General features: G+C 26.7%; 4 protein-coding genes across 5 annotated transcripts; all 4 read right to left on the bottom strand.

Moving 5' to 3' along the window:
* Positions 1–1,997: 1,997 nt before the first annotated feature.
* Positions 1,998–4,919, bottom strand: LOC127284682 (putative 1-phosphatidylinositol 3-phosphate 5-kinase). Of its 2 annotated transcripts, none has more exons than XM_051310264.1 (4): positions 4,783–4,919; positions 4,141–4,295; positions 3,892–4,066; positions 1,998–2,236 (listed from the first exon to the last, which is right to left on the bottom strand). In XM_051310264.1, exons 2-4 carry the CDS (start codon positions 4,267–4,269, stop codon positions 2,106–2,108), a joined length of 435 nt encoding a protein of 144 aa, XP_051166221.1. In that variant the 5' UTR covers positions 4,270–4,295; positions 4,783–4,919; the 3' UTR covers positions 1,998–2,105. The 2 variants fall into 2 exon arrangements, with proteins under 2 accessions (XP_051166221.1, XP_051166230.1); XM_051310273.1 differs by having other exon boundaries at positions 4,141–4,289; positions 4,783–4,860.
* A 2,887-nt stretch (positions 4,920–7,806) lies between these two features.
* On the bottom strand, positions 7,807–8,948 carry LOC127284736 (odorant receptor 46a-like). The gene is made up of 4 exons (XM_051310370.1): positions 8,781–8,948; positions 8,417–8,521; positions 7,927–8,082; positions 7,807–7,854 (listed from the first exon to the last, which is right to left on the bottom strand). The coding sequence occupies exons 1-4, from the start codon at positions 8,946–8,948 to the stop codon at positions 7,807–7,809; spliced, it is 477 nt and encodes a 158-aa protein (XP_051166327.1).
* A 2,691-nt stretch (positions 8,949–11,639) lies between these two features.
* On the bottom strand, positions 11,640–14,573 carry LOC127284668 (odorant receptor 46a-like). The gene is made up of 4 exons (XM_051310243.1): positions 13,599–14,573; positions 13,409–13,513; positions 11,846–12,001; positions 11,640–11,771 (listed from the first exon to the last, which is right to left on the bottom strand). Exons 1-4 carry the CDS (start codon positions 14,496–14,498, stop codon positions 11,724–11,726), a joined length of 1,209 nt encoding a protein of 402 aa, XP_051166200.1. The 5' UTR covers positions 14,499–14,573; the 3' UTR covers positions 11,640–11,723.
* A 3,248-nt stretch (positions 14,574–17,821) lies between these two features.
* On the bottom strand, positions 17,822–20,499 carry LOC127284675 (odorant receptor 46a-like). The gene is made up of 5 exons (XM_051310250.1): positions 20,420–20,499; positions 19,513–20,326; positions 19,193–19,297; positions 18,955–19,110; positions 17,822–17,983 (listed from the first exon to the last, which is right to left on the bottom strand). Exons 1-5 carry the CDS (start codon positions 20,434–20,436, stop codon positions 17,930–17,932), a joined length of 1,146 nt encoding a protein of 381 aa, XP_051166207.1. The 5' UTR covers positions 20,437–20,499; the 3' UTR covers positions 17,822–17,929.
* Between the last annotated feature and the right edge of the window lie 3,803 nt (positions 20,500–24,302).

Here is a 24,302-nt window from a genome sequence, read left to right as displayed (position 1 = left end):
CTATAATTATTGTCTATTAAGGCTTAAGCACAATAGGTTGGCGAACGAATTTCACGTTCGCGAACCTATTGTGCGTTGGACTTTAATAAAAATATCTTTGACTAATACAACTGACAGCTGACGACAGTACGTAAATAATCAGAACTGGGAAATTACAACTCAACGTCTGTATTGTTGCACGAAAGCAGAGTTAGGTAGTAACTGAATTTTTTGTGCATATTAGGCTCTGTCACTTGTCACGTCAGAGTCGATTCTAGGTGTGACGTCAGAAGCCTGGAGGGACAACAAACAGACGACACAATGTTATTCTTATGGGGAAGAAAATTAGTTTCCACTTTCATCAATTTTATTCATACTTTGAACATGGAAAACGCTTGTTGACATCTAATAAAATTAAAATGTGTGTTGATAATTAATTTTGTTATACATATATATGATTCAATTGCATTGATAGATTCTCTGAATTCGTTATAAAATATAAATTTTGAGGTTAGGGGTGTTTGTTTACTAAGTTGAAATCCTTTACTGCTGCGGTAATTCCCACTTAAAATATATATTTTATATCTTTTTTAATAACATGCATACTGGATATTGTTTAATAATGTTAAAATGTAAAATGTGATTAGTAAACAAACTTTTCTAACCTCAATATTTATATTTTATCACGAATTCAGAGAATCTATCAATGCAAATGAATCAAATATATAATAAAATTAATTATCAACACACATTTTAATTTTATTATATGTCAACAAGCGTTTTCCATGTTCAAAGTATGAATAAAATTGATGAAAGTGGAAACAAATTTTCTTCTCCATAAGAATAACATTGTTTCCTCTGTTTGTTGTCCCTCCAGGCCTCTGACGTCATATCTTGAACTCGAAATATCTCGATGAACTGACACAGCCTAATATGCACAAAAAATTCAGTTACTACCCAACTCTGCTTTCGTGCAACAATACAGACGTTGAGTTGTAATTTCCCAGTTCTGATTATTTACGTACTGTCGTCAGCTGTCAGTTGTATTAGTCAAAGATATTTTTATTAATAGACAATAATTATAGGAAAAATATTTCCACGTGCAATTACTTATTTATATAAAATTTGTGGATTTAATAAGTTATAAGTGTAAAATTAATAATATTTTTATTAAAATTAGACAGTTTACTCAAATATGACATCCATTTTTCTAGTAATATTTTAGTTACATTTTTATCCATCACAAATTTATCCTTTACCCTGTATCCTAACGACTTTTATCTTCTACCCACACAGCACAGTATATTGCTGTAAGCTTACCTCAAGCTTACATGTAATTTTTGTATGCTAACCCTGTAAGCTTCAGGTAAGGTCGAGGTAATATAAAAATGTCCGCCATACAGTAAGCTTACACAGTAAGGCCATAGTAAACTTACATGGCAAAGCCACTGTAAGGTTACAGTAAGCTTACACAGCAAGTTTTCAAATGTATCAATAAATAATTTTTTAAAAATATTTATGCGCAGTAGCTTTCTATGGCACTTACGAATGCGCAGTAAATTTTTTTAAGCAAACCCTACCGGGGTTTTTTATATAAATGACAAAATAAATATAATTGTGCAAAACAATTTATTGTTTACTGTAAGTTGATAAATTAATACTTTGTTATTTGTTAGCAATTAATATAAGCTTACCGTGTAAGCTTACTGTAACCTTACAGTGACTTTGCCATGTAAGTTTACTATGGCCTTACTACTGTGTAAGCTTACTGTATGGCGGACATTTTTATATTACCTCGACCTTACCTGAAGCTTAAAGGGTTAGCTTACAAAAATTACATGTAAGCTTGAGGTAAGCTTACAGCAATATACTGTGCTGTGTGGGTATCTTTACAACTTTTTACCCACCTTTTTTTCTGTGCCTTCAGTCCATATACTAGAATTTTTTAAAAACTAAAAGTTAGCATGATCATGCTGTAGAGATAATTGCTTTTTTAAAGATGAATGTTAAAGACTCCATTAATCCAAAAATACTAATTTATTTTCTTTCCGTTTACAACTCACAAAAAGGAGTATTTCGGGAGAATCACCGGCATATAAAATATTTATTTATAAATCAAATTATAATTATCCATAATGCTTTTCAAGATTTTCTTTAAGAACTTTCAATCCAATAGAAAGGTTATTTTTTATGTCAGAAGATAATTGTAAATAGTTAAGCATTGTTTTACAACAATAGGAACATACTCTCAAATGACCTGAAAAAATTACTTTTATTATAGTTTCATATGTCTGCGTTAAATAAATAAATAATATATTATATCTAAAGTTGTAATTTTTTTAAACAATTTTTGATTACTTGCAAATTATTAAAATAATATAATAAATTTTAAACCAAACGAATTTTATAAAAAGTTATTTTATTAATAAAATAAGACTTATTTTAGATTATTTTCCAAGAAGTAAATATTTAAAAAATAAATGTGACTATTTTTGAAGAAAGGAGTCTAACCCAACCAAAAATTTCAGTATTATACCAGAGTTGACTACTGGCGCAGTACTGGTTCAATATTGGCTGCCGAGGCTGGGCAGTCTGTACTGAACCAGTACTGGTATTTTCATTGTATCAGTACTGGTGCAGTACCACCCTCCCAGTACTGGCAAACCAGTACTGAGCCGATATTGAGCCAGTACTGGCTTAAATAGATTTTCTTTTTGATTAACACTAGTTTACAAAAAGTTCTAGAGTGAACCCGATGAATCTTTTTGTTTAAATATTTTGTTCATCAAAATTAAATACAATCGCAAGTAAAATTGCACAAATGTTATATTATCAATAATATAAAATATACAATTAACCTTTCTTAATAGAAATTATAAAAAATAGTTCAATGGTCAATAAAATTATTGTAATTTGTTTCTGGATGTTATTCTTTTTTATTTATATTTGATATAATAAATAATATTAATTAAAGTGAATAATAAAATAATTAAATAGTTAATTGCATAATTATATACATTATAATTATTTTATAAACATTTTTATTTTTACTAAAGTGTTTTTATATATTATAAAAAGTTTGGTTTTATAATAAACATATTTTTATATTTATTTTTTGATTTTTTAAATAATAATTTGCAATATATATTATAATAAAGAATAAAAATTCTTGGTGTTTTCGATTTTATATATAATAAGATATTAATTATAGTTAGTTGACTAATTTAATTAATATTTAATTTAAAGCAGATTCAATTTATCAAAAATTAATCTTCTCCTTTGATAATAATGTAATTTGATTTATGTTATTCTTTACTGTATAAACTTATACTGAACTTTAACCATTATAGCGCCTACCTAGATTTAGTTAATATTTTATATTTTGTATTGTTACTTACGTAACTATTAGAATTTAGGAGTACTTTTGTACGAAAGGGCATGTCCCGTTAATAAATGAAATTGAAATTGAAATTAATTTGTGTTGGGTTACTAAAAATTTCAGACACTTTTTCCTAAGTATACCAAAAAAGTATTACCTGCAGTGAAACTTATCTCTGTTACAGTTAAAGCTTTCTTTTCGTATACAATAAATTACAAAACTGCCAGTACTCGGCCAGTACTGAACCAGTAGTGGTTACCAATACTGGTGCCAACTCTGGCAGCCAATACTGGTAAAATGTTATCATCCCAAAGTTACGCCAACTCTGGCGCCAATACTGGGTGCCAGTACTGCGCCAGTATTTGTCAGTACTGCGCCAGTACTGCGCCAGTACTGCGCCAGTATTTGTCAGTACTGCGCCAGTACTGCGCCATTAGTAAATTTTTGATTGGGAAGTAGCAAAAAATTTTGTTTCTCCATAATCTGGTCATTTCCGAGAGAGAAAATGTTTTTTTTTTTATATATTAACTCACCTATTCGGTTCATAAACATTCCAGGCATGTCATAGCAACAACAATTTGGACAAAATATTTCTCCACAAACTCGGCAGTGACGTCGATTACCAATGAATGTAAGTGTTTCACTACATTGGTAACATTCTTTGTTTAAATAATTACGAAGCATAGAAGGTTCTTCAGATGGTAATTTCTAAAAGTGATTTATTGACTATGTTATAAATATAGTAATATTTTGTATTATGCACAACGAAATAATAAACTTACACTGTTTTCTAATCCCACGACAATTCTTATTCCTTTTAAGACAGTTGATGGGTTACGGTCTTTACGATCTTCTGAAAATGAACACATCGTACTTGAAGTTGCATAAACCGGAGCTTCTTTTTTGCTCATTTTAGACTGTTTTCAGGAGTCTGAAACTATAGATAAATTTTACCTACTAAATTTTACCAAAAAACCATTAAAACCTGTTAAAGTAATCGTGTTCAAAAAGAAAATCCACACATCCGGACAATTGATCATATAACATATTTCTATATAAAGGAAAATTTGTTTCGACCATTTTTAAAAATTTTATAAACGAAAGGACTATAAAGCTTCCTCCACGAGGAAGCAAAATAATTGTATACTCATACTAAGGAGTAGGAGTATACAAGAAGATCCGGATACGTAAGCTGTAATTTTAAGAATTTAGAAATATTAAAGTATTTTTTCTTTTCTTTATTGAAACTTTTTTTTTTTTTTTTTTTTTTTTTATATATATAATACAAATTCTATGTATTTTATATTATTTTTTTTTACAGTAAAATAAATTCCTGATATAAAAGTAATTATTATCAAATAGTTAAGATATTTTCTAGTTTAAAACTAGTTTTATCATAAGAAAAATAACAAAGTTTTACTCACAAAATAATTATTTTTACGCAGTAAACTGATGCCTTATAGTTGTAAAAGTTCGAATCAACCTGCAACTGATTAACTTTAAATTCTTAGTGAAACACAATTTTCTTTTTATACTTCTTATCTTTTTCTAAGTCGTAATCTATTTCTTAGAAATCTTATAGTGATACATGAAAATTTTTTATAAATATAGAAATTTGGAACAACTATAAGTATTGATTATCTTGAATAGAAATACCTAATATCTAATTTCTCAGAAACCTTAGTGATACATGAACATGAAATTGAAAATTAAAAAAATATATAATCCTACAACTTGAAGCCTCAATTTTTTTTAATACAAAATAAATACAGGGTTTCTACAAATCATGGAAAACATGGAAATCTCATGGAATTTCTGATCATATCATAGAATTTTTTCAATTCCATATGATCTAAGACTCGAATTTACAAATGTCTAAAATTAACATAGATATATATAAATTCTTTCTATAAAATTTTTTATTTCAATATTAATATGCAACCCCAACCAAAAATTTCATTATTATACCAGAGTTAACTACTGGCGCAGTACTGGTTCAGTATTGGCTGCCGAGACTGGGAAGTCTGTACTAAACCAGTACTGGTATTTTCATTGTATCAGTACTGGTGCAGTACTATCCTCCCAGTACTGGCAATCCAGTACTGAGCCGATATTGAACGAGAACTGGCTTAAATAGATTTTCTTTTTGATTAATACTAGTTTACAAAAAGTTTTTATATTTATCTTTTGATTTTTTTAATAATAATTTGCAATATACACATATTATACTAAATAAAAAATAAAAACTCTTGGTGTTTTCGATTTTATATATAATAAAATATTAATTAGTTATTTGACTAATTTAATTAATATTTAATTTGTGTTGGGTTACTAAAAATTTCACACACTTTTTCCTAAAAAAAAGTATTACCTAGAGCAGAGATTTCACTATTGCAGTGAAACTTATCTCTGTTACAGTTAAAGCTTTCTTTTCGTATACAATAAATTACAAAACTACCAGTACTCAGCCAGTACTGAACCAGTAGTGGTTACCAGTACTGGTGCCAACTCTGGCAGCCAATACTGGGAAAATGTTATCATCTCAAAGTTACGCCAACTCTGGCGCCAATACTGGGTGCCAGTTCTGCGTCAACACTTGTCAGTACTGCGCCAGTACTGCGCCATTGGTAAATTTTTGATTGGGACATTATTTTTCTAAAATGAAAGTAAAATTAAAATTTATGAAACAAAAAAATTCGTTACATTATTTTTTTGTTCTTGAAATAATTGAGCAATTTTGTATTAAATTAATTAATTAAACTAAAAATTTAAATTAAATTAAAAATTTTAAAATTAGCAAACAGTTTCCCAAGACTTTTTTTTATTTGAATTTAACATTCATAAACTCTACAATTTCTTTTCTCTTTATTTTCTTTTCTTTCGCATCTTATCTTTTTTCATATAATTAATATTCTCAAATTCATTTTTGTCTGAAAATCTTTAAAATACACGTAATCCCAATCAAAAATTTACTAATGGCGCAGTACTGGCGCAGTACTGACAAGTGTTGGCGCAGTACTGGCACCCAGTATTGGCACCAGAGTTGGCGTAACTTTCGGATGATAAAATTTTACCATTATTGGCTGCCAGAGTTGGCACCAGTACTGGTAACCACTACTGGTTCAGTACTGGCTGAGTACTGGTAGTTTTGTAATTTATTGTATACGAAAAGAAAGCTTTAACTGTAACAGAGATAAGTTTCACTGCAATAGTGAAATCTCTGCTCCAGGTAATACTTTTTTTTAGGAAAAAGTGTGTGAAATTTTTAGTAACCCAACACAAATTAAATATTAATTAAATTAGTCAACTAACTAATTAATATTTTATTATATATAAAATCGAAAAACACCAAGAATTTTTATTCTTTATTATAATATATATTGCAAATTATTATTTTAAAAAATCAATAAATAAATATAAAAATATGTTTATTATAAAACCAAAGTTTTTATAATATATAAAAATAGTTCAGTAAAAATAAAAATGTTTATAAAATAATTATAATGTATATAATTATACAATTAGCTATTTAATTATTTTATTATTCACTTTAATTATTTGCATCAAAATAAATTTTTGAAAAACTTTTTTAAGAAAATAAAAGTTGTTTTTTAATATTTAACAAGTGTTGTCAAGAAAATTTTTTTGAATTTTTATTTTAAAAATTATTAATTTTTTTATTAAAAAATTTAGTTGTTTTTAGTTTGATCGTTGCAAAATTTTTTTGGTTTATTGCATATCTAAAAACAATAAAAAAAAACTTGCAAAATGTTTTGGAATTAGTATCAGGAAACTTTTTGTTTAAATAATTTTACCCACAAAAAAGCAAAATAAAATATCTTTTAATTTTCAAAAATAAAATCAAAGTGAAAAAATTTTTTATAAACAAAATATTTAAACAAAAATATTCATCGAGTTCACTCTAGAACTTTTTGTAAACTAGTATTAATCAAAAAGAAAATCTATTTGAGCCAGTACTGGCTCAATATCGGCTCAGTACTGGTTTGCCAGTACTGGAAGGGTGGTACTGCACCAGTACTGATACAATGAAAATACCAGTACTGGTTCAGTACAGACTGCCCAGCCTCGGCAGCCAATACTGAACCAGTACTGCGCCAGTAGTTAACTCTGGTATAATACTGAAATTTTTGGTTGGGATTTTGGTCATCGTAATTGACAAACCAAAACTGATACAAACACGCCGTAATAGAAAATTACGGTATTAGTTTTAATTTATCATATTTGTTTAAATAATCGATTTTTATAAAGTTAAATTGTTTTTTAATATCTAAATAACATAAGCTTTTAGTTTAATAAAACTTTTTTTATTCTCATAAATAAAAATATTTTGCATTTTTAACAGTAAAATATTCTTCTATATTTACATTTTTAATGGAAAAATTTTTATCTTGAATTTCTACATTACTATATACATATATGTATATAATTCATTCTTTACGAAGAACGTTCAAGGCAGTATAAGATGTTTTCATTATCTGATGTAAAAAAAAGTTTATTAATATGGTTTTTAAAAAAATCTGTCTTATAAGAAAAAATTTTATAATTACCCAAACAAAAGTATTTAAATTCAAAGTACATTGTCCATGATGTGATATAACAACTCCCATTGAACTAAATTGCATAATAAATTGTAAACTTTTTCTATTTTTAGAATTTAATGATGTCCAATTACTATTATATACGGCATTAAGAACAATTTTACTCTGAAAAATTTTGCAATAAAATAAATTAATATAAAATAAAATTAATTTCAATAAATAAAATGCAACTTATTTTCACAATCTATTAGAAATAAATAAATAAGTGTAGAAATAACTTTTTTTTTTAAAATAATTTGTATTATACCTACATCCTTTCATGATTAATTATAATGTAAAATATAAATGATTTTTGTAAGAATTTATCTTCTTAAGATAATTTATATTTTACATAATTTTTTTTCTTTAATTTTCTTCAAAAATTGTCTTTTATTTGTAGCTTTAGGTTTGGAAATACATTTATAATTAAATTTATAAAATTAAATTTAAAAATCAGAACCTTTAGAGTTAATTCATGTCCATGATAACAGTATAAAAATATTTGGAACAACATACATGTCAGATAGAGACACATGGAGAAACATTCAATGCTAAGTAATTTTAACTGTAAAAATTTTTTTTAAGCTTTCAAAATTTATACGAGGCAAAAATGGGCAAAATTTCTGAAGTGATCCAACTAAAAAAAAATCGGGACTTCAATTTGCATGCAATTTAGTACTATGAGTAAATTAAATAATTATTTTTTCATTTTTTTAAAAGGATTTAAATTTAAGCCAAATAAGAATAGTGGATAACTTGAGAAATTTTGCTCCATACATATATTGTTTAAATTAACAACATAAAAATTAAAGTATTAAAATTACCTCAATAATTTTAAAAATACACGCACCCAATGTAATTAAACTGAAGAAAAAAAGTATGGTAATAACTCTCATAAAAAACTGTTGTATTCTAAAAATTTGATTTTTTATTTGAACATGATGTTCAACATAATTTTTTAATAAAAAATTATTATTGTCATCAATTTTCATTAGTCGTAAGCACAATATTTCATATTGTGCGCATAGTAGTAAAATAAAGCCATAAACCATTGTATCAAGAGAAACGTTAATTAAAACCCCATAAAATGCTTCCAAAAGTTGAAGAATATATGTAATTGAATATAATTGACTATTTGTAATGTCATATGGTTGATATGTAGTGAAAGGCAATGTTATATTTTCAAATCCCGTCTCCATAAATGGCAATGTCAAAAAACACAATCCACTTGATTGTGAAAGAAGCATTATTGTTAAAAAAATTTTTTTCGCCTCACAATTATATTTCTCCCAAATGACACTTTCCTCAGGTGATTTTGGCTGAAAATTCTCCACTTGAAAGTTTCTTATAATATCAGACATTTTTTCATATTGAAAAATGAAATTAAGAATTTTTAAACAAAGTGCCGCGAAAGTAAAAGAAAGAAAGAGACCCTGCGTTGAATCTTCTTTTGAACCGCATGTTTTTATAAAACCAACAGCTTCGGAGATTGTAAAATGAAATATTAAAGTGATAATAAAAATTTTGTAAATTAATTTTAAAAAAGAAGATGAGGTAGAGTTTTCAGTCCAAAGACCAGTTAACGATAAAGTACGAAAAGACAATGGCAAAATGTCCATCCTGTACAGATGCAGAAATCAATATAATATGTGCGGAGAGCTTTGTAATTACATAGCTTTTGTTATATACCTGTACAATTTATATAATAATCGGTCTCTATACAGAAGCTCTGCGACAAAAAGGCATAACTTCTAAGACAATATTCTAAGAGAGGCATTTTTTTATATTATCTATTTCATACGCACTACTTTATAAGATGTAAACAAAATTAAATGAGAAGGATTAAATTTAAAATATATATATATATATTTCTTATTGTTGTTTCTTTACAAATATAAACAAAATACATAAAAAAAATATTTTTTCTAAGGTATGCTGTTTTACAATATAGAAAATAATGTTTCAAATAATTTTTACTTTTTTTCTCGATGTGTCTTTAATAAAAATTTATATAGTTTATTTTATCTCTACCAGAGGCCTTTTCATCTTTGAATTTTTTTACTATTAATAAAATAATTAATTATATATTATTATTATTATTATTATTATTATTATAATTAATTAATAATTTTATGCTACTAATAATTTCTGCAAGATAAATCTCAATTTCAAGGAAATAATCTTAAAAGTGCTACCAGAGTTTTCTTGTGGGTATTTTGAGTATTAAAATTATTTTACTATGAATGTTAAGAAAGAGAGAAGCGAAAATTATTTACAGTGATCCAGTCCCTCATAACAAAAGGATATCCCTAGGATATCCACAGGATATCCATAGGATATCCTAGAATGGTCCCCAGGATATCCATAGGATATCCATAGGATATCCATAGGATATCCATAGGATATCCATAGGATATCCCTAGGATATCCCTAGGGATATTCCTAGGATATCCACAGGATATCCTAGAATGGTCCCCAGGATATCTTGGGGTATCCATAGGATATCCAAACCGCCGGTCTGTGGGACATCAACAGGACATCCCTTGGATATCCACAGGATATCCCTAAGACATCCACAAAATATCTATTGAATATTATATCGCAGGATGTCCGTGCAATATTCTTAGGATATTCACGGGATATTTAATATCTCAACATATATTTTTAAAGGTTAAAATTGTTAAGCTAATATAATGAATAATAATATAATAAAAACAAAAAATCTTATGAGCTTCTAATTTATTTTAAATGAAGATTTGAAACGCATTTTTCAAAGTTTTTAAATAAACTCATGCACTTAATGTATAATTAATATTAATAGTTATTCGTTATTTGCGGGGAAGAATTTATATTGTTTAAAGACAATTTATTTTCTGACAATATTAAGCATATGAATAAAGGAATGAATCACGAATGAGAAAAAAATTAGTTAATAATTTTTCAAATTAAACAACTTTCTCGAAAAACAAGTTGCATTTTATTTTATTTATATAAAATTTAATTCACAGAATATTCTCACTCGTAGTCTCATAATGACTTTAAAAACAGTATCCTGAGAATATCTTCTTGACATCCAGAAGATATACTGAGAATATCCTGAAAATATCTATGGGATATCCTGACGATATCTATGGGATATCCTGATGATATCTTTGGGATATCCTGATGATATCTTTGGGATATCCTAACGATATCTATGGGATATCTGGAGGACATTTATGAAAGTCTATAGAGATATCCAGAAGATATCCTGTGGATATCCTCAGATATCCATGGGATATCCAAAGGATGTCAAAACCGATGATGTTTTGGATCTCCTTAAGAGATCCTTTTGATATCTATAGGACATCCCTAGGATATCTGCGGGATATTATCAATATATCCCAAGATATCTTGTGTTATTAGGGGTTGAATAAAAAAAAATTCGTTTAGAGATAAATAAAAATACACAAACTTTTATTTATGTTCGTCACAGCAGATTTTGGGCACTTGCTTCCCAACCCTGTTTATTTATAAATGTCATCTGCCAATTAAGATATTCGTAACTTACCTATTAGTTAAATATTTTCAATATGTTTTATTACAAATGTAACATAAGAAAGTATAAATAATACAAATTATTTGTATAATTGTTATTAAAAATATAAAATTATTATATTATGTGAAAATTTTTTTGTGTCCACACTATAGTTTTACGTGTTTTTACTATTTTTTGTTAGTTCACTGCATTCAATTTTGGATTTTAACAAACCTTCAACATTACTATTTTACTCTTTGCGAAGAATATTTAAGGCACTGTATGATGTTTTTATTATCTTTTTTTTTTTGAAAAAAAATTTTATTATTGTTTTAAAAATTGCTTCTATTAACAAAATTTATAAATAATTACCCAAACAAATGTATTTAAATTTAAAATGCATTGTCCACGATGTGATATTACAACTCCCTTTGCACTATACTGCATAATTAGTTGTAGACTTTTTCTGTTTTTAGAATTTAATGGTGTCCAATTACTATTATATATTGCGTTGATAACAATTTTACTCTGAAATTTTTTTAAAATAATAAGCGAACTTTTATAAAATTTATTAGAAATAAATAGGGTAAGTGCATCAATTACGGCGCGTTCATAAATAATAACTATTATTACTATTACCTATATTTAATATAACTGTTGTATAAAAACAAGATTATCCATAAGAACGATTTTTTGTGTCATCGGCCCGACTATAGCCAAAGTCGGCCCGACCATATATGTTTTTGTGTGTTTGAAACTCTGGCTACCGAAGTTTTGCCAACGGTTGGCCCAACTTTCTACCAGAGTTGTGCGAACTAAACTATTAAGGTTGGCCCAACTGTGGCTGCCCAAGTCATGCCAACCATTATCCCCCACAGTCGGCCCAACTATGGGAACCATGGTTGGACCACCTTTGGGTGACAATATTTACCATGGGAAAAATTTATTTTCACCATTTTTAAAAATTTTATTAACGAAAGGACTACACAAAGCTTCCTCCACGAGGAAGCAAAAAAGATTAAAATAATTTTTTTAAATCATTTTGCAACAGTTAAATATTAAATATAATATAGTAATAATAGATCTTTTTATGAACGCGCCGTAATTGATGCACTTACCCTATTTTATAAATAATTAATTTATTTTACGATACAGAAAGTAATATTTTAATTTGAAGTTAAAAAAGTAGGTAAGAAATTTTTTTTTTTATTTGAACGTTCAGAACTTAAGTAACATACTGGTAACTTTAAATTTGAATCATTAAAAAAAATTAATAATTTAACCCTCGGAGCACATACTGGGTCATACAGACCCTGTCATTAATTTCAATGAAGTGTAATTTGAAAAGTCGGCAATACAACACGAACCTAAGGCCATATAGTGGTAACTAACTAATAAGGAATAATAAGTAACATGATAATCCAAAGAAAATAATAAAATACTAGTAAATATGTTATTAAAAAGTATAGTTTTAAAAAGTTGTGTCGAAAATCACATTTTTATCGTCTTAAAAGTTGCGTTCGCTAAACTACAAAATAAATACCTTTTTTAAAAAATAAAATAAGGTGGTATTTTTTCCCTTATTCTAACACACTTCGAGAATATAAATCACAATTTTTAGCTTAAAATATTAAAAATTACAAAAGTTACATTTTTTTTTAAAATTCAATTTTTTCTTTTTAATTAGTTAACTTCACGAATTTTTTTTCAATATGCAAATAATTTAATAATATTTCTAAACTGCATATTCTTATTTTACAAGGTTCAATGAATAAAAAAATATTTTTTTTGTGTTGATCAGTCCAATAGTTCAAAAATGGGGGAGTTTTGTAAAGTAAACAGGGTCACAGCGACCCAGACTGTGCTACTTGTTCGAAAAAAGAGGTGTGTGCTCCGAGGGTTAATTTACAAAATTAAAAATGTAAAATTCAGAACCTTTAGTGTTAATTCATGACCATGATGACAGTATAAAAATATTTGAAACAACATACATGTCAGATAGAGGCACATTGTAAAACATTCAATGCTAAGTAATTTTAACTGTAAAATAATTTTTTAATGTTTTTGTAAATACATATTTTTTGAATTAACAACGAAAATGCTATTTTTTTAAAATTAAAATTACCTCAATAATTTTAAAAATACTCGCACCCAATGTAATTAAGCTGAAGAAAAAAAGTGTGGAAATAACTCTCATAAAAAAATGTTGTATTTTACAAATTTGACTTTTAATTTGTACATGATGATCAACATAAGTTTTTAATAAAAAATTATTATTGTCATCAATTTTCATTAGTCGTAAGCACAGTATTTCATATTGTGCGCATAGTAGTAAAATAAAGCCATAAACCATTGAATCCAATGAAACGTTAATTAAAACTCCATAAAATGCTTCCAAAAGTTGAAGAATATATGTAATAGAATATAGTTGACTATTTGCAACGTTATACGGTTGATATGTTTTGAAGGGCAATGTTATATTTTCAAATCCCGTCTCCATGAATGGTAACGTCAAAAAACACAGTCCACTTGATTGTGAAAGAATTAGAAAAATTAAAAAAATTCTTTTCGCTTCACAATTATATTTCTCCCAAATAACTTTTTCATCAGGTGATTTTGGCTGAAAACTTTGTACTCGAAAATTTTGTATTATATCAGACATTTTTTCTTGCTGAAAAAGGAAATTAAGAATTTTTAAGCAAAGTGCAGCAAATGTAAACGATAGAAAGAGACCCTGAGTTGAATCTTCTTCTGTATTGCATATTTTCAGAAAGCCAACAGCTTCCGATATTGTAAAGTGAAATATTGAGGTGACAACAAAAATTTTGTAAATTGATTTTACAAAAGAAAAGTTAGAGTCTTTATTCCAAAGACCAGTGAACGACAGAGTTCGAAAAGGTAATGGCAAAATGTCCATTGTGTTCAGTTGCAGTAATCGATATATAATGGGGAGAGCTTTGTAATTATATAGCATTGTTATACCTGTATAATTTGTATAATAATCGGTGTCTCTATACAGTTTCATTTTAAACCTATATTACGAAGACATTCAGGGACATTCACGGAAGTTGAATTTTGTTTTTTTATTGATATTTGAAAACAGAAAAAAATTACGAATGTATTTTGATTGCGATTCGGTAATGAAACAAAAGTCTACTATAAATTATTTTTGATTCTTCGATCGAAACAGAAGTCAATTCCAATTTTACTTCTGATTCGATAAAAAAACAGAAGTGTTAGAAGAAGTTAATTTGACTTATAATTAAACAGTTTAATTAACCTATTTTGTTTGATAGAACTAAAAAGTTTATTTAATAGTGTTAAACGTTCTCTGAAATTGTTTGACAAAGAGGGACCTTTAATTATCGCCCTACACAGAAAAAAAGGTGGGTAAAAAGTTGTAAAGATAGAGGATAAAAGTCGTTAGGATACAGGGTAAAAGATAAATTTGTGATGGATAAAAATGTTTCTAAAATATTACTAGAAAAATGGATGTCATATTTGAGTAAACTGTCTAATTTTAATAAAAATATTAGTAATTTTACACTTAACTTATTAAATCCACAAATTTTATATAAATAAGTAATTGCACGTGGAAATATTTTTCGTATAATTATTGTCTATTAATAAAAATATTTTTGACTAATACAACTGACAGCTGACGACAGTACGTAAATAATCAGAACTGGGAAATTACAACTCCACGTCTGTATTGTTGCACGAAAGCAGAGTTGGGTAGTAACTGAATTTTTTGTGCATATTAGGCTCTGTCACTTGTGACGTCAGAGTCGATTCTAGGTGTGACGTCAGAAGCCTGGAGGGACAACAAACAGACGACACAATGTTATTCTTATGGGGAAGAAAATTTGTTTCCACTTTCATCAATTTAATTCATACTTTGAACATGGAAAACGCTTGTTGACATCTAATAAAATTAAAATGTGTGTTGATAATTAATTTTGTTATATATTTGATTCATTTGCATTGATAGATTCTCTGAATTCGTGATAAAATATAAATATTGAGGTTAGAAAAGTTTGTTTACTAATCACATTTAACAATTTAACATTATTAAACAATATCCAGTATGCATGTTATTAAAAAAGATATAAATATCTATTAGATTCTCTGAATTCGTGATAAAAAATAAATTTTGAGGTTAGGGGTGTCTGATAACTAACTTGAAATCTTTTACTACTGCGGTAATTCCCACTTAAAATATATATTTTATATCTTTTTTAATAACATGCATACTGGATATTGTTTAATAATGTTAAAATGTAAAATGTGATTAGTAAACAAACTTTTCTAACCTTAATATTTATATTTTATCACGAATTCAGAGAATCTATCAGTGCAAATGAATCAAATATATAACAAAATTAATTATCAACACACATTTTAATTTTATTAGATGTCAACAAGCGTTTTCCATGTTCAAAGTATGAATAAAATTGATGAAAGTGGAAACAAATTTTCTTCCCCATAAGAATAACATTGTGTCGTCTGTTTGTTGTCCCTCCAGACTTCTGACGTCACACCTAGAATCGACTCTGACGTCACAAGTGACAGAGCCTAATATGCACAAAAAATTCAGTTACTACCCAACTCTGCTTTCGTGCAACAATACAGACGTGGAGTTGTAATTTCCCAGTTCTGATTATTTACGTACTGTCGTCAGCTGTCAGTTGTATTAGTCAAAAATATTTTTATTAATAGACAATAATTATACGAAAAATATTTCCACGTGCAATTACTTATTTATATAAAATTTGTGGATTTAATAAGTTAAGTGTAAAATTACTAATATTTTTATTAAAATTAGACAGTTTACTCAAATATGACATCCATTTTTCTAGTAATATTTTAGAAACATTTTTATCCATCACAAATTTATCTTTTACCCTGTATCCTAACGACTTTTATCCTCTATCTTTACAACTTTTTACCCACCTTTTTTTGTGTATAACCTATTTTGTTTGATACAACTAACAAGTTTATTTAAGAGTGTTAAACGTTCTCTGAAATTGTTTGGCAAAAAGGGACCTTTAATTATTGCCCTATAGAAACGGCATTGAACGTGAAAATGATTGATTTTAAAACATTTTTTTTCTCGAAACATGGACACTTTTTATAAAATCCTGCCAACGTACCAAAAAAACTTATCTTATAAATTTCCTAAATCCAAAAGATTTTTTGAATCCATGAAAAAACGCGATTGCAAAATTGAAAATAGGAAAGTAATATAATGACAGCTGCGACTTTGTGCTCCCTGCATGCTTCTGCCATCTAACGGCGGCAAGACGTAATAAAGCTGTCATTATATATTACTTTTCTACCCAGTAAAAAAAATAATTGAGAGTAAGGAAAAATAATTGGGAGTTAGCTTACTTTGTATTCGGTTTGGCGTCTAAACCGTGTAGGGACGTTACGGCCAATTATTTTTTCTTACCCTGAATTCTTTTCACCTGGATTGTTTGAATTGATGTTTGTTGATCAACGTTTGCATTACAAATGAATAGAATGCATGTTCCGAAGTATCAAAATGCCGATTTGGAATAAGAAATGTAAAATTTTATGAAAAAGACAAAATGTGAAATATGACTGATTTATCGACAATTTTATCATGTGAGTAGTGCTCGTATGGTAAATTTATCATATGAACACTACTCACATGGTAAAATTGTCGATAAATCTGTCATATTTCACATTTTGTCGTTTTCATAAAATTTCACATTTCTTATTCCAAATCGGCATTTTGACACTTTGGAACATGCATTCTATTCATTTGTATTGCAAATTTTGATCAACAAACATCAATTCAAACAATCCAGATGAAAAGAATTCAGGGTAAGAAAAAATAATTGGCCGTAACGTCCCTACACGGTTTAGACGCCAAACCGAATACAAAGTAAGCTAACTCCCAATTATTTTTCCTTACTCTCAATTGTTTTTTTTTACTGGGTATTTCCAATTTTGCGATAGCGGGTTTTTGCATGAATTCTAATAATCTTTCGGATTTAGGAAATTTATAAGATAAGAAACCTTGCGGAACCAAATTTTTCATTTGTAAGAAACAAATTTTTTGTTTCGATTAAGAGTAAAATTTAGTCAAATGCAATAAATCATTTTGTTCATTCAAATAAAAGTATTCAATTGAATAATTTACTTGAATCAATTAAAGGTTTGTTTAACTGTATAGCAATACATTTTTGATTTAACAAAACTTTGGTTGTTTTAAACAAATTTGTCTTTAAATGTAAATATATATATGTATATTTATTATGTATTACTAGCATTTTATTAATAATTTTATATTTCAGATTTAAAACACAAGTTTTATGCAATATATAAGAACAATTTATCAAAAAAATACCATATTTTGTAAACAACTTCACATTTTTCAAAATTTTGTATTTCCACGTCAGCAAAGTAAAAAAAAATACAATTGATTTATCAATTAGCACTTCGCTTCAAGACATTGAGTGCAGTATACGAAGCTTTCACAATCTGTAACCAATGTTTTAATTTTAATTTAAGAATAAAAATTAAACTTTTAACCCCTTAACAGTCCATATGGCCTAAGTATGTCCAGAAAAAATCGTGCCACCTTTGTGAATTTGGACAAATATGTCCACCTTAGAAAAGAAATACTAAACATAATTCGATTTCAGTGTCACTGGGTATACTAAGATTTTTGTGGGTCGTTGAATCAGAATTTGATGTCAAAATTCAAAATGGAGAACTCAATATGACGTCAAAAAAAAATTTTAAATTGATCAAATTTGCATGAAAATGGTTCCTTTAGTGTTTTTGAGGTCGCTGAATCCAAATTTGAGGTCAGATTTAAAAAATTCCAAATGGCGGACCTAATATGGTGAATCAAAATATCAGAAAATTTTTAAATTGATTCGATTCGTTCAAAATTCGGTACTCGGGGGTTTTCGGGGTCGCTGAATCCAAATTTGAGGTCAGATTTAAAAAATTTGAAAATGGCGGACCCAATATGGTGGAAATTTTTAAAGTTGATTTTATTCGTTCAAATTTCGGTACTAGGGGATTTTTGAGATCGCTGAATCTAAATTTTATGTAATGTTTTAAAACCAAATTTAGAACGAATTGATTCAATTTTAAAATTTTCTTCCTTAATGAGTCGCCATATTAGGTTCGCCATTTTGAATTTTTTCAATTTGACCTCAAATTTGAATTCAGGTACCCCAAAAACCCCCGAGTACCAAATTTTGAATAAATCGAACCAATTTTAAATTTTTTCCTCCATATTGGGACCGCCATTTAAAATTTTTTTAAATCTGACCTCAAATTTGGATTCAAGGACCCCAAAAACTTTTAATACGATGATATGACATTTTCTTGGAAATTTTTTTTTTAGACTGTTTTGGACCCACAAACAATTTTTCTATTAGACTGCGAAGGGGTTAAAAATTAGAATTTCTTTTAAATTATGCAAACTATAATATTACCCATACGAAAGTGTTTAGATTTAAAATGCATTGTCCATGGTATGAAAATACGTTTCCTTTTCCACTAAATTGCATTAAAAACTTTAAACTTTTTTTTTCAACATTTGTCAAATCAATCCAATTACAATTGTAAATTATATTCGTCACTTCTTGACTCTGTAAATAAAACATTTTACAAAATTAAGAAACTAATGTTTTAAAAATATTGAAACATAAAAACATAAAAAATTAAAATTACCTTATCAATTAAAAAATTTCCAAACCAGCAATAGAGAAAAATTTGTGTTAACATGCACAGCAAGAAAATAAGCATCGTAACAAATTTGGCGCTAAATAAATTTACCTAAAAATTTCAAAATTAAAAACTTAGGTGTTATTTCATTTTATTGACTTTGACTTATATTTTTAGTGAATAATTCCATTAAAATTCAATAAAATAAAAAATTGAATTATTTATAATAATATGAAAGTCAAAATCAAAATCGCATGAAGTTTAGAAAACAATTTACTGATAAATTAAAATATTTAAAGTTATATAATTAATTGTAAAATATTAACCTGAACGACATTTAAAATAGTTGCAGCTAGAGTTATAAGACTAAAACAAAATAGAGGTGTTATTCCCATCATAAAAAAATCTTGCGCATACCAAATAAATTTTTGAATAATAGAATAATGATCGACATAATATTTAATAGAATAACATTTAGTTTCATTGCCAATTTTTGATAGTCTTAAACAATAAATATCATATTGACCACACAGCAATGTTATTGTTCCATAAGCAAATGTGTCTGAAGTGACATTAAATAAAATTCCATAAAATGATGCCAATATTTGCCACAAATATGTTAAAATATATAATTTAAAATTTATAATTTCAAAAGGTTGATAAGTTTTAAATGGTAAAATAAAATTTCTTAATTCACCATCTATTAATGGCAATATTAATAATGCCGATCCACTTAATAATGTGAAAATAAAAATTATCCAAAACATTGAATCAACACTTTTTTTATATGCATTCCATATTATCCATTCTTCATCAGAATTTGGTTGACAAATTTTTGCTTTAAACAATTTTATTAATTTTTTTACTTTCTTTGGAAATAAATAGAATATTATTAATTTTAAAACGGCAGCAAAAAATGGCACCGCAATAAATAATCCTTGAATTGAATTATCATCATTTGAACCATAATTTCTTATACATTCCGTAAATAATGAAATTGAAAAAAGACAAACTATTGATAATACTATAATTTTATAAACAATATATAGTAAAGGATATTTAATATTTTCATTCCATACACCACAATAAAATAGAGCCATTATATGCAGTGAAAATTCCATCTCGATAGAAAGTGAAACACTATTTATTATAAATTAAAAAAATAATAATTCTTAGAATAATATTCTAATTATGTTAATAACTACATTATAATAGCATATGTTATAGTATTACCTTACAGTGAAGGACATATTAACTGAGAGGGAGTAATAATTATCATTATTGAATGAAATAATGGCTTGCTGTCATTTCACTAGGTCTTTAAAAGCCAATAAAGAATTCGTTATAATTTTTTCCCCTATTTTATTTCTTATATTATTTTTAAATATAAATAATATAATAAATAATTTACCAAAATTAAATACATGATCATTTTCTTTTTTCATAAATTTCATTATTATATAGTTATTGCATAAATAAATACTCAATATATTTCTTATTATTTGAACCTAAACATAAATAATAAATAATTTTTTATATAATTATTTGAAGTGCAATTTAAGAATTCACCTTTTTAATTAAAAAGTTCTTCATCAAGATGAGTAAAATATAATTTAGAGATTGCATCTATCGAAAAATATATAATAAAGCCGTTTAAATTGTTTTTTAATCATTTACTTATTATTTATGAAATTTGAAAAAAGGGTCAAAAAAATTTTTTTTATTCTTCGGTGGATAAAATATTTTATTTTAATTGATTTCGAAAAAAAAGAAAATGATTCTGATAAAACAAAAATTAGCATATACTCCACAGTATTTATTTTTTAAAATCAGACTTCGAACTTTAAAATATATGCTCAAAATTTTCTAATTGATAAGTAATATTAGAAATAAAATTTCATTCTAAACTCTTTCAGTGTGTAATGAAAATGTACAAGTCGATATCACTCTAGGCTCAAATTGTCGTTTAGAATTTTATTTTTTAAACTCTATATAGGATGTATTTTCAAACCCCTGCATTAGAAGTGCACCCATACATTAGGATCTATGCACTTGTCAAACCGACATATGTTATTATATTGATTGTGCTGTATCATAAATAAAATTTCACCAACAACGATCTAAACAGAACTGTACCTGGTATTCCCAACGTTCTTCAAAAAGAGAACATAAATGAATGTCCGCACTTCATGTTTATCACAAAATTAATATAAAGTGCTTTTGATTTATTTTTAAAAAAAATTTTTTTAATTTTTATTTATTTAAAAATAATAAATAATTGCAATTAGAATTAATTTAAAAAAAAAATAATACAGAAAAAAAGGAATTTTCTTCATATTTGAAAATAAGTTAAAATAAAAAAGTATTCGACTCCCTAATATGTTCTCAGTTTTATTTTTTGTTTTTAATGATTAAACTTGGAGTTTTAAATATTATTATTAACAACCTAAATTTAGTACAAAAATACGTTTTAATTAATTTTTTATTATGTTTGTTTTATTGAACAAACTTCAAAAATTCATCAATGCTCGTTTTAGTGAAGACGAATTTTTTTAAATGAAAAAAAAAGAAAACAATGAAATTATTTTATAAAAATAATGCAAAATATTTTTAGGAAACTAGGAAATTTTTTACAAATAAATTATAGGTAAATAAATATATTTAATTAAAGTTTTTAAAGAACATCTTCTATTATATTAAGTTAACAAATTTCCCAAAAGCGACACCGACACCGTGACCTCGACACCATCCTTGGAAAATCTATTTTCACTTATATGTTCAAATAAATTGAAATACTTTGTCATATGCTTTTAGAAAATCTTACAATACTTTTTTTTGTAACTTGTTTTTTCAATTTTAACCCAAAGAAAGGGTTATTTTGCAATTTTATACAATTTTTTACGAATTTTTGGATATAAACCTATAAAATTACTCTATTTTTAAAATGTTACTTAAAAAGAAATTTTTTTCAATTTTTTACCAATTTTTTTATGCTTTTTTTTTAATTATTTATTGTTGTTTTTCAAATTTTGAGTTAGGAACCTATAATATTGTGCCTAATTTTATAAGTGTCATTGAAATAAATTGTTTTTAACTTAAAAATTTTAACATTTCTTATTTTAAACCTAAACATCTTCTATTATATTAAGTTAACAAATTTCCAAAAGCGACACCTACACCGTGACTTCGACACTGTCCTTGGAAAATCTATTGTCACTTATTTTCAAATAAATCAAAATACTTTGCCATATGCTTTTAGAAAATCTTACATACTTTTTTCTGTAACATGTTTTTTCAATTTTAACCCAAAAAAAGGGTTTTTTTTTATTTTTAACCCAAAGAAAGTGTTATTTTGCAATTTTATGCAATTTTTTACGAACTTTTGGATAAATACCTATAAAATTACTCTATTTTTAAAAAGTTATTTAAAAACAATTTTTTTCAATTTTAACCCAAAAAAGGGTTTCTTTTTGCAATTTTAACCCAAAAAAGAGTTATTTTGCAATTTTATGCAATTTTTAACGAATTTTTGGATAAATACCTATAAAATTACTCTATTATTAAAAAGTTACTTAAAAACAATTTTTTTTTAATTTTAACCCAAAAAAAGGGTTTTTTTTTTGCAATTTTAACCCAAAAAAGAGTTATTTTGCAATTTTATGCAATTTTTAACGAATTTTTGGGATATGGGCAAATCCACGAAACTTTTAACTTTCAAGAAAAAAATATTTCTTTTTTTAATTGGCAGGCACATTGATGTCACTTTGTATACACGTTTAAGTACATTTTAGCACTACAAATTCATATGCGTGATTCATTTTTAGATCACGACGTCTTTAAACTCTTTAATGTTAATAAATTACATATAAAATTGAAAAATTCAACTTTTTTTATTTTTGATATCGGAGTGGTTTCCAAAGTATTTTCGTCCTCTGAACACGATTCTGGCACCCAAATTTGCTTAGCACGTCAGGATTTTGAGAAAAGAGGGGGTTAAAGACTCCAAAAAAGTTTTTTCATCATATTCTTAACTTAATAAAATTTATTTCACTCAAAATCCTTAAGTGGCGTTTTTGTGTTAAAAAAATTTGTGTTTACCATAGATTGACCTGTTTAAAGCAAAAATGCAGTTGTGCATTTCAAAAATGTATAAATTTAAATGAAATCACGATTTTTATTATCATCTTTGAATTGTTGACACAGGAATACAATTAGAGGCACATCATTGAAGAAGGTCTTAAATTTTTTTTTTTTATCACCTTTTAAGAAATGCATTGAACTTTTATTTTTATCCAACGCCGTAATAGATATTTTCATAAGAAGACATAAGATTCTGGTCCCTGATACTTTTTATTTTATAAAATTCTAAAAATCATAACTAATGATTGTTAACCCCTTCGCAGAAAAATCGTTTATGGGCCCAAAAAGGTCCAAAAAAAAGTTTCCAAAAAAATATCATTCCATCGTATTAAAAAGTTTTTGGCGTCGTTGAATCCAAATTTGAGGTCAGATTAAAAAAATTCAAAATGGCGACCAAATAAGGCGGAAAATTTTTAAATTGATTCAATTCGTTCAAAACTCGGTACTCGGGGGTTTTTGAGGTCGCTGAATTCAAATTTAAGGTCAAATATAAAAAATTCAAAATGGCGAATCCATATGGCAGAAAATTTTAAAATTGGCCTCGTTCGCGTGCCCCCAGGTTCGACGAAGAGCGAATTTAAAAAAATATCAAACTTCAAGCGAATTTGGTAAATTTTTAAAATTTTTGTTCTGCATACTGGATGAGACATTTTGAATTTTTCAAAAACTACATAAAATTTAGATTCAGTGATACCAAAAACACTCGAGTACCGAAATTTGAATGAATGAAATCAATTTTAAAATTTTCCGCCATATTGGGTCCGCCATTTTCAATTTTTTAAATACTATGACCTCACATTTGGATTCAGCGTTCCCGAAAACCCCCGAATCGCAAATTTTGAATGAATCGAATCAATTTTAAATTTTTCCGCCATTTTGAATGTTGTCAATTGATAAAGAAAAATTTTAAATAGAGAAAGATGTCAAAAGCAAAATTGACAAAATTCCTTCCATAATATATTAACGACAAATTTTT

This window comes from Leptopilina boulardi, unplaced genomic scaffold, assembly GCF_019393585.1.
Source record: "Leptopilina boulardi isolate dan_hultmark-lab unplaced genomic scaffold, ZJU_Lbou_2.1 LbouV2_121, whole genome shotgun sequence".
NCBI lineage: Eukaryota > Metazoa > Arthropoda > Insecta > Hymenoptera > Figitidae > Leptopilina > Leptopilina boulardi.
This window is presented reverse-complemented; position numbering and strand designations above follow the sequence as displayed.

Coding starts and splice junctions, on each gene's coding strand:
- LOC127284682 (XM_051310264.1), bottom strand. CDS start 4,269: ATGAGCAAAAAAGAAGCTCCGGTTTATGCAACTTCAAGTACGATGTGT. Junction 4,067..4,140: donor TCGTGGGATTAGAAAACAGT/GTAAGTTTATTA, acceptor AATCACTTTTAG/AAATTACCATCTGAAGAACC. Junction 2,237..3,891: donor AATGTTTATGAACCGAATAG/GTGAGTTAATAT, acceptor TAATTTTTTCAG/GTCATTTGAGAGTATGTTCC.
- LOC127284736 (XM_051310370.1), bottom strand. CDS start 8,948: ATGAAAATTGATGACAATAATAATTTTTTATTAAAAAATTATGTTGAA. Junction 8,083..8,416: donor GACATGAATTAACTCTAAAG/GTTCTGATTTTT, acceptor AAAATTTTTCAG/AGTAAAATTGTTCTTAATGC. Junction 7,855..7,926: donor ATTTAAATACTTTTGTTTGG/GTAATTATAAAA, acceptor TTTTTACATCAG/ATAATGAAAACATCTTATAC.
- LOC127284668 (XM_051310243.1), bottom strand. CDS start 14,498: ATGAAACTGTATAGAGACACCGATTATTATACAAATTATACAGGTATA. Junction 12,002..13,408: donor GTCATGAATTAACACTAAAG/GTTCTGAATTTT, acceptor AAAAAATTTCAG/AGTAAAATTGTTATCAACGC. Junction 11,772..11,845: donor ATTTAAATACATTTGTTTGG/GTAATTATTTAT, acceptor AAAAAAAAAAAG/ATAATAAAAACATCATACAG.
- LOC127284675 (XM_051310250.1), bottom strand. Junction 19,298..19,512: donor CTATTTTAAATGTCGTTCAG/GTTAATATTTTA, acceptor TGAAATTTTTAG/GTAAATTTATTTAGCGCCAA. Junction 19,111..19,192: donor GAAATTTTTTAATTGATAAG/GTAATTTTAATT, acceptor TTTTATTTACAG/AGTCAAGAAGTGACGAATAT.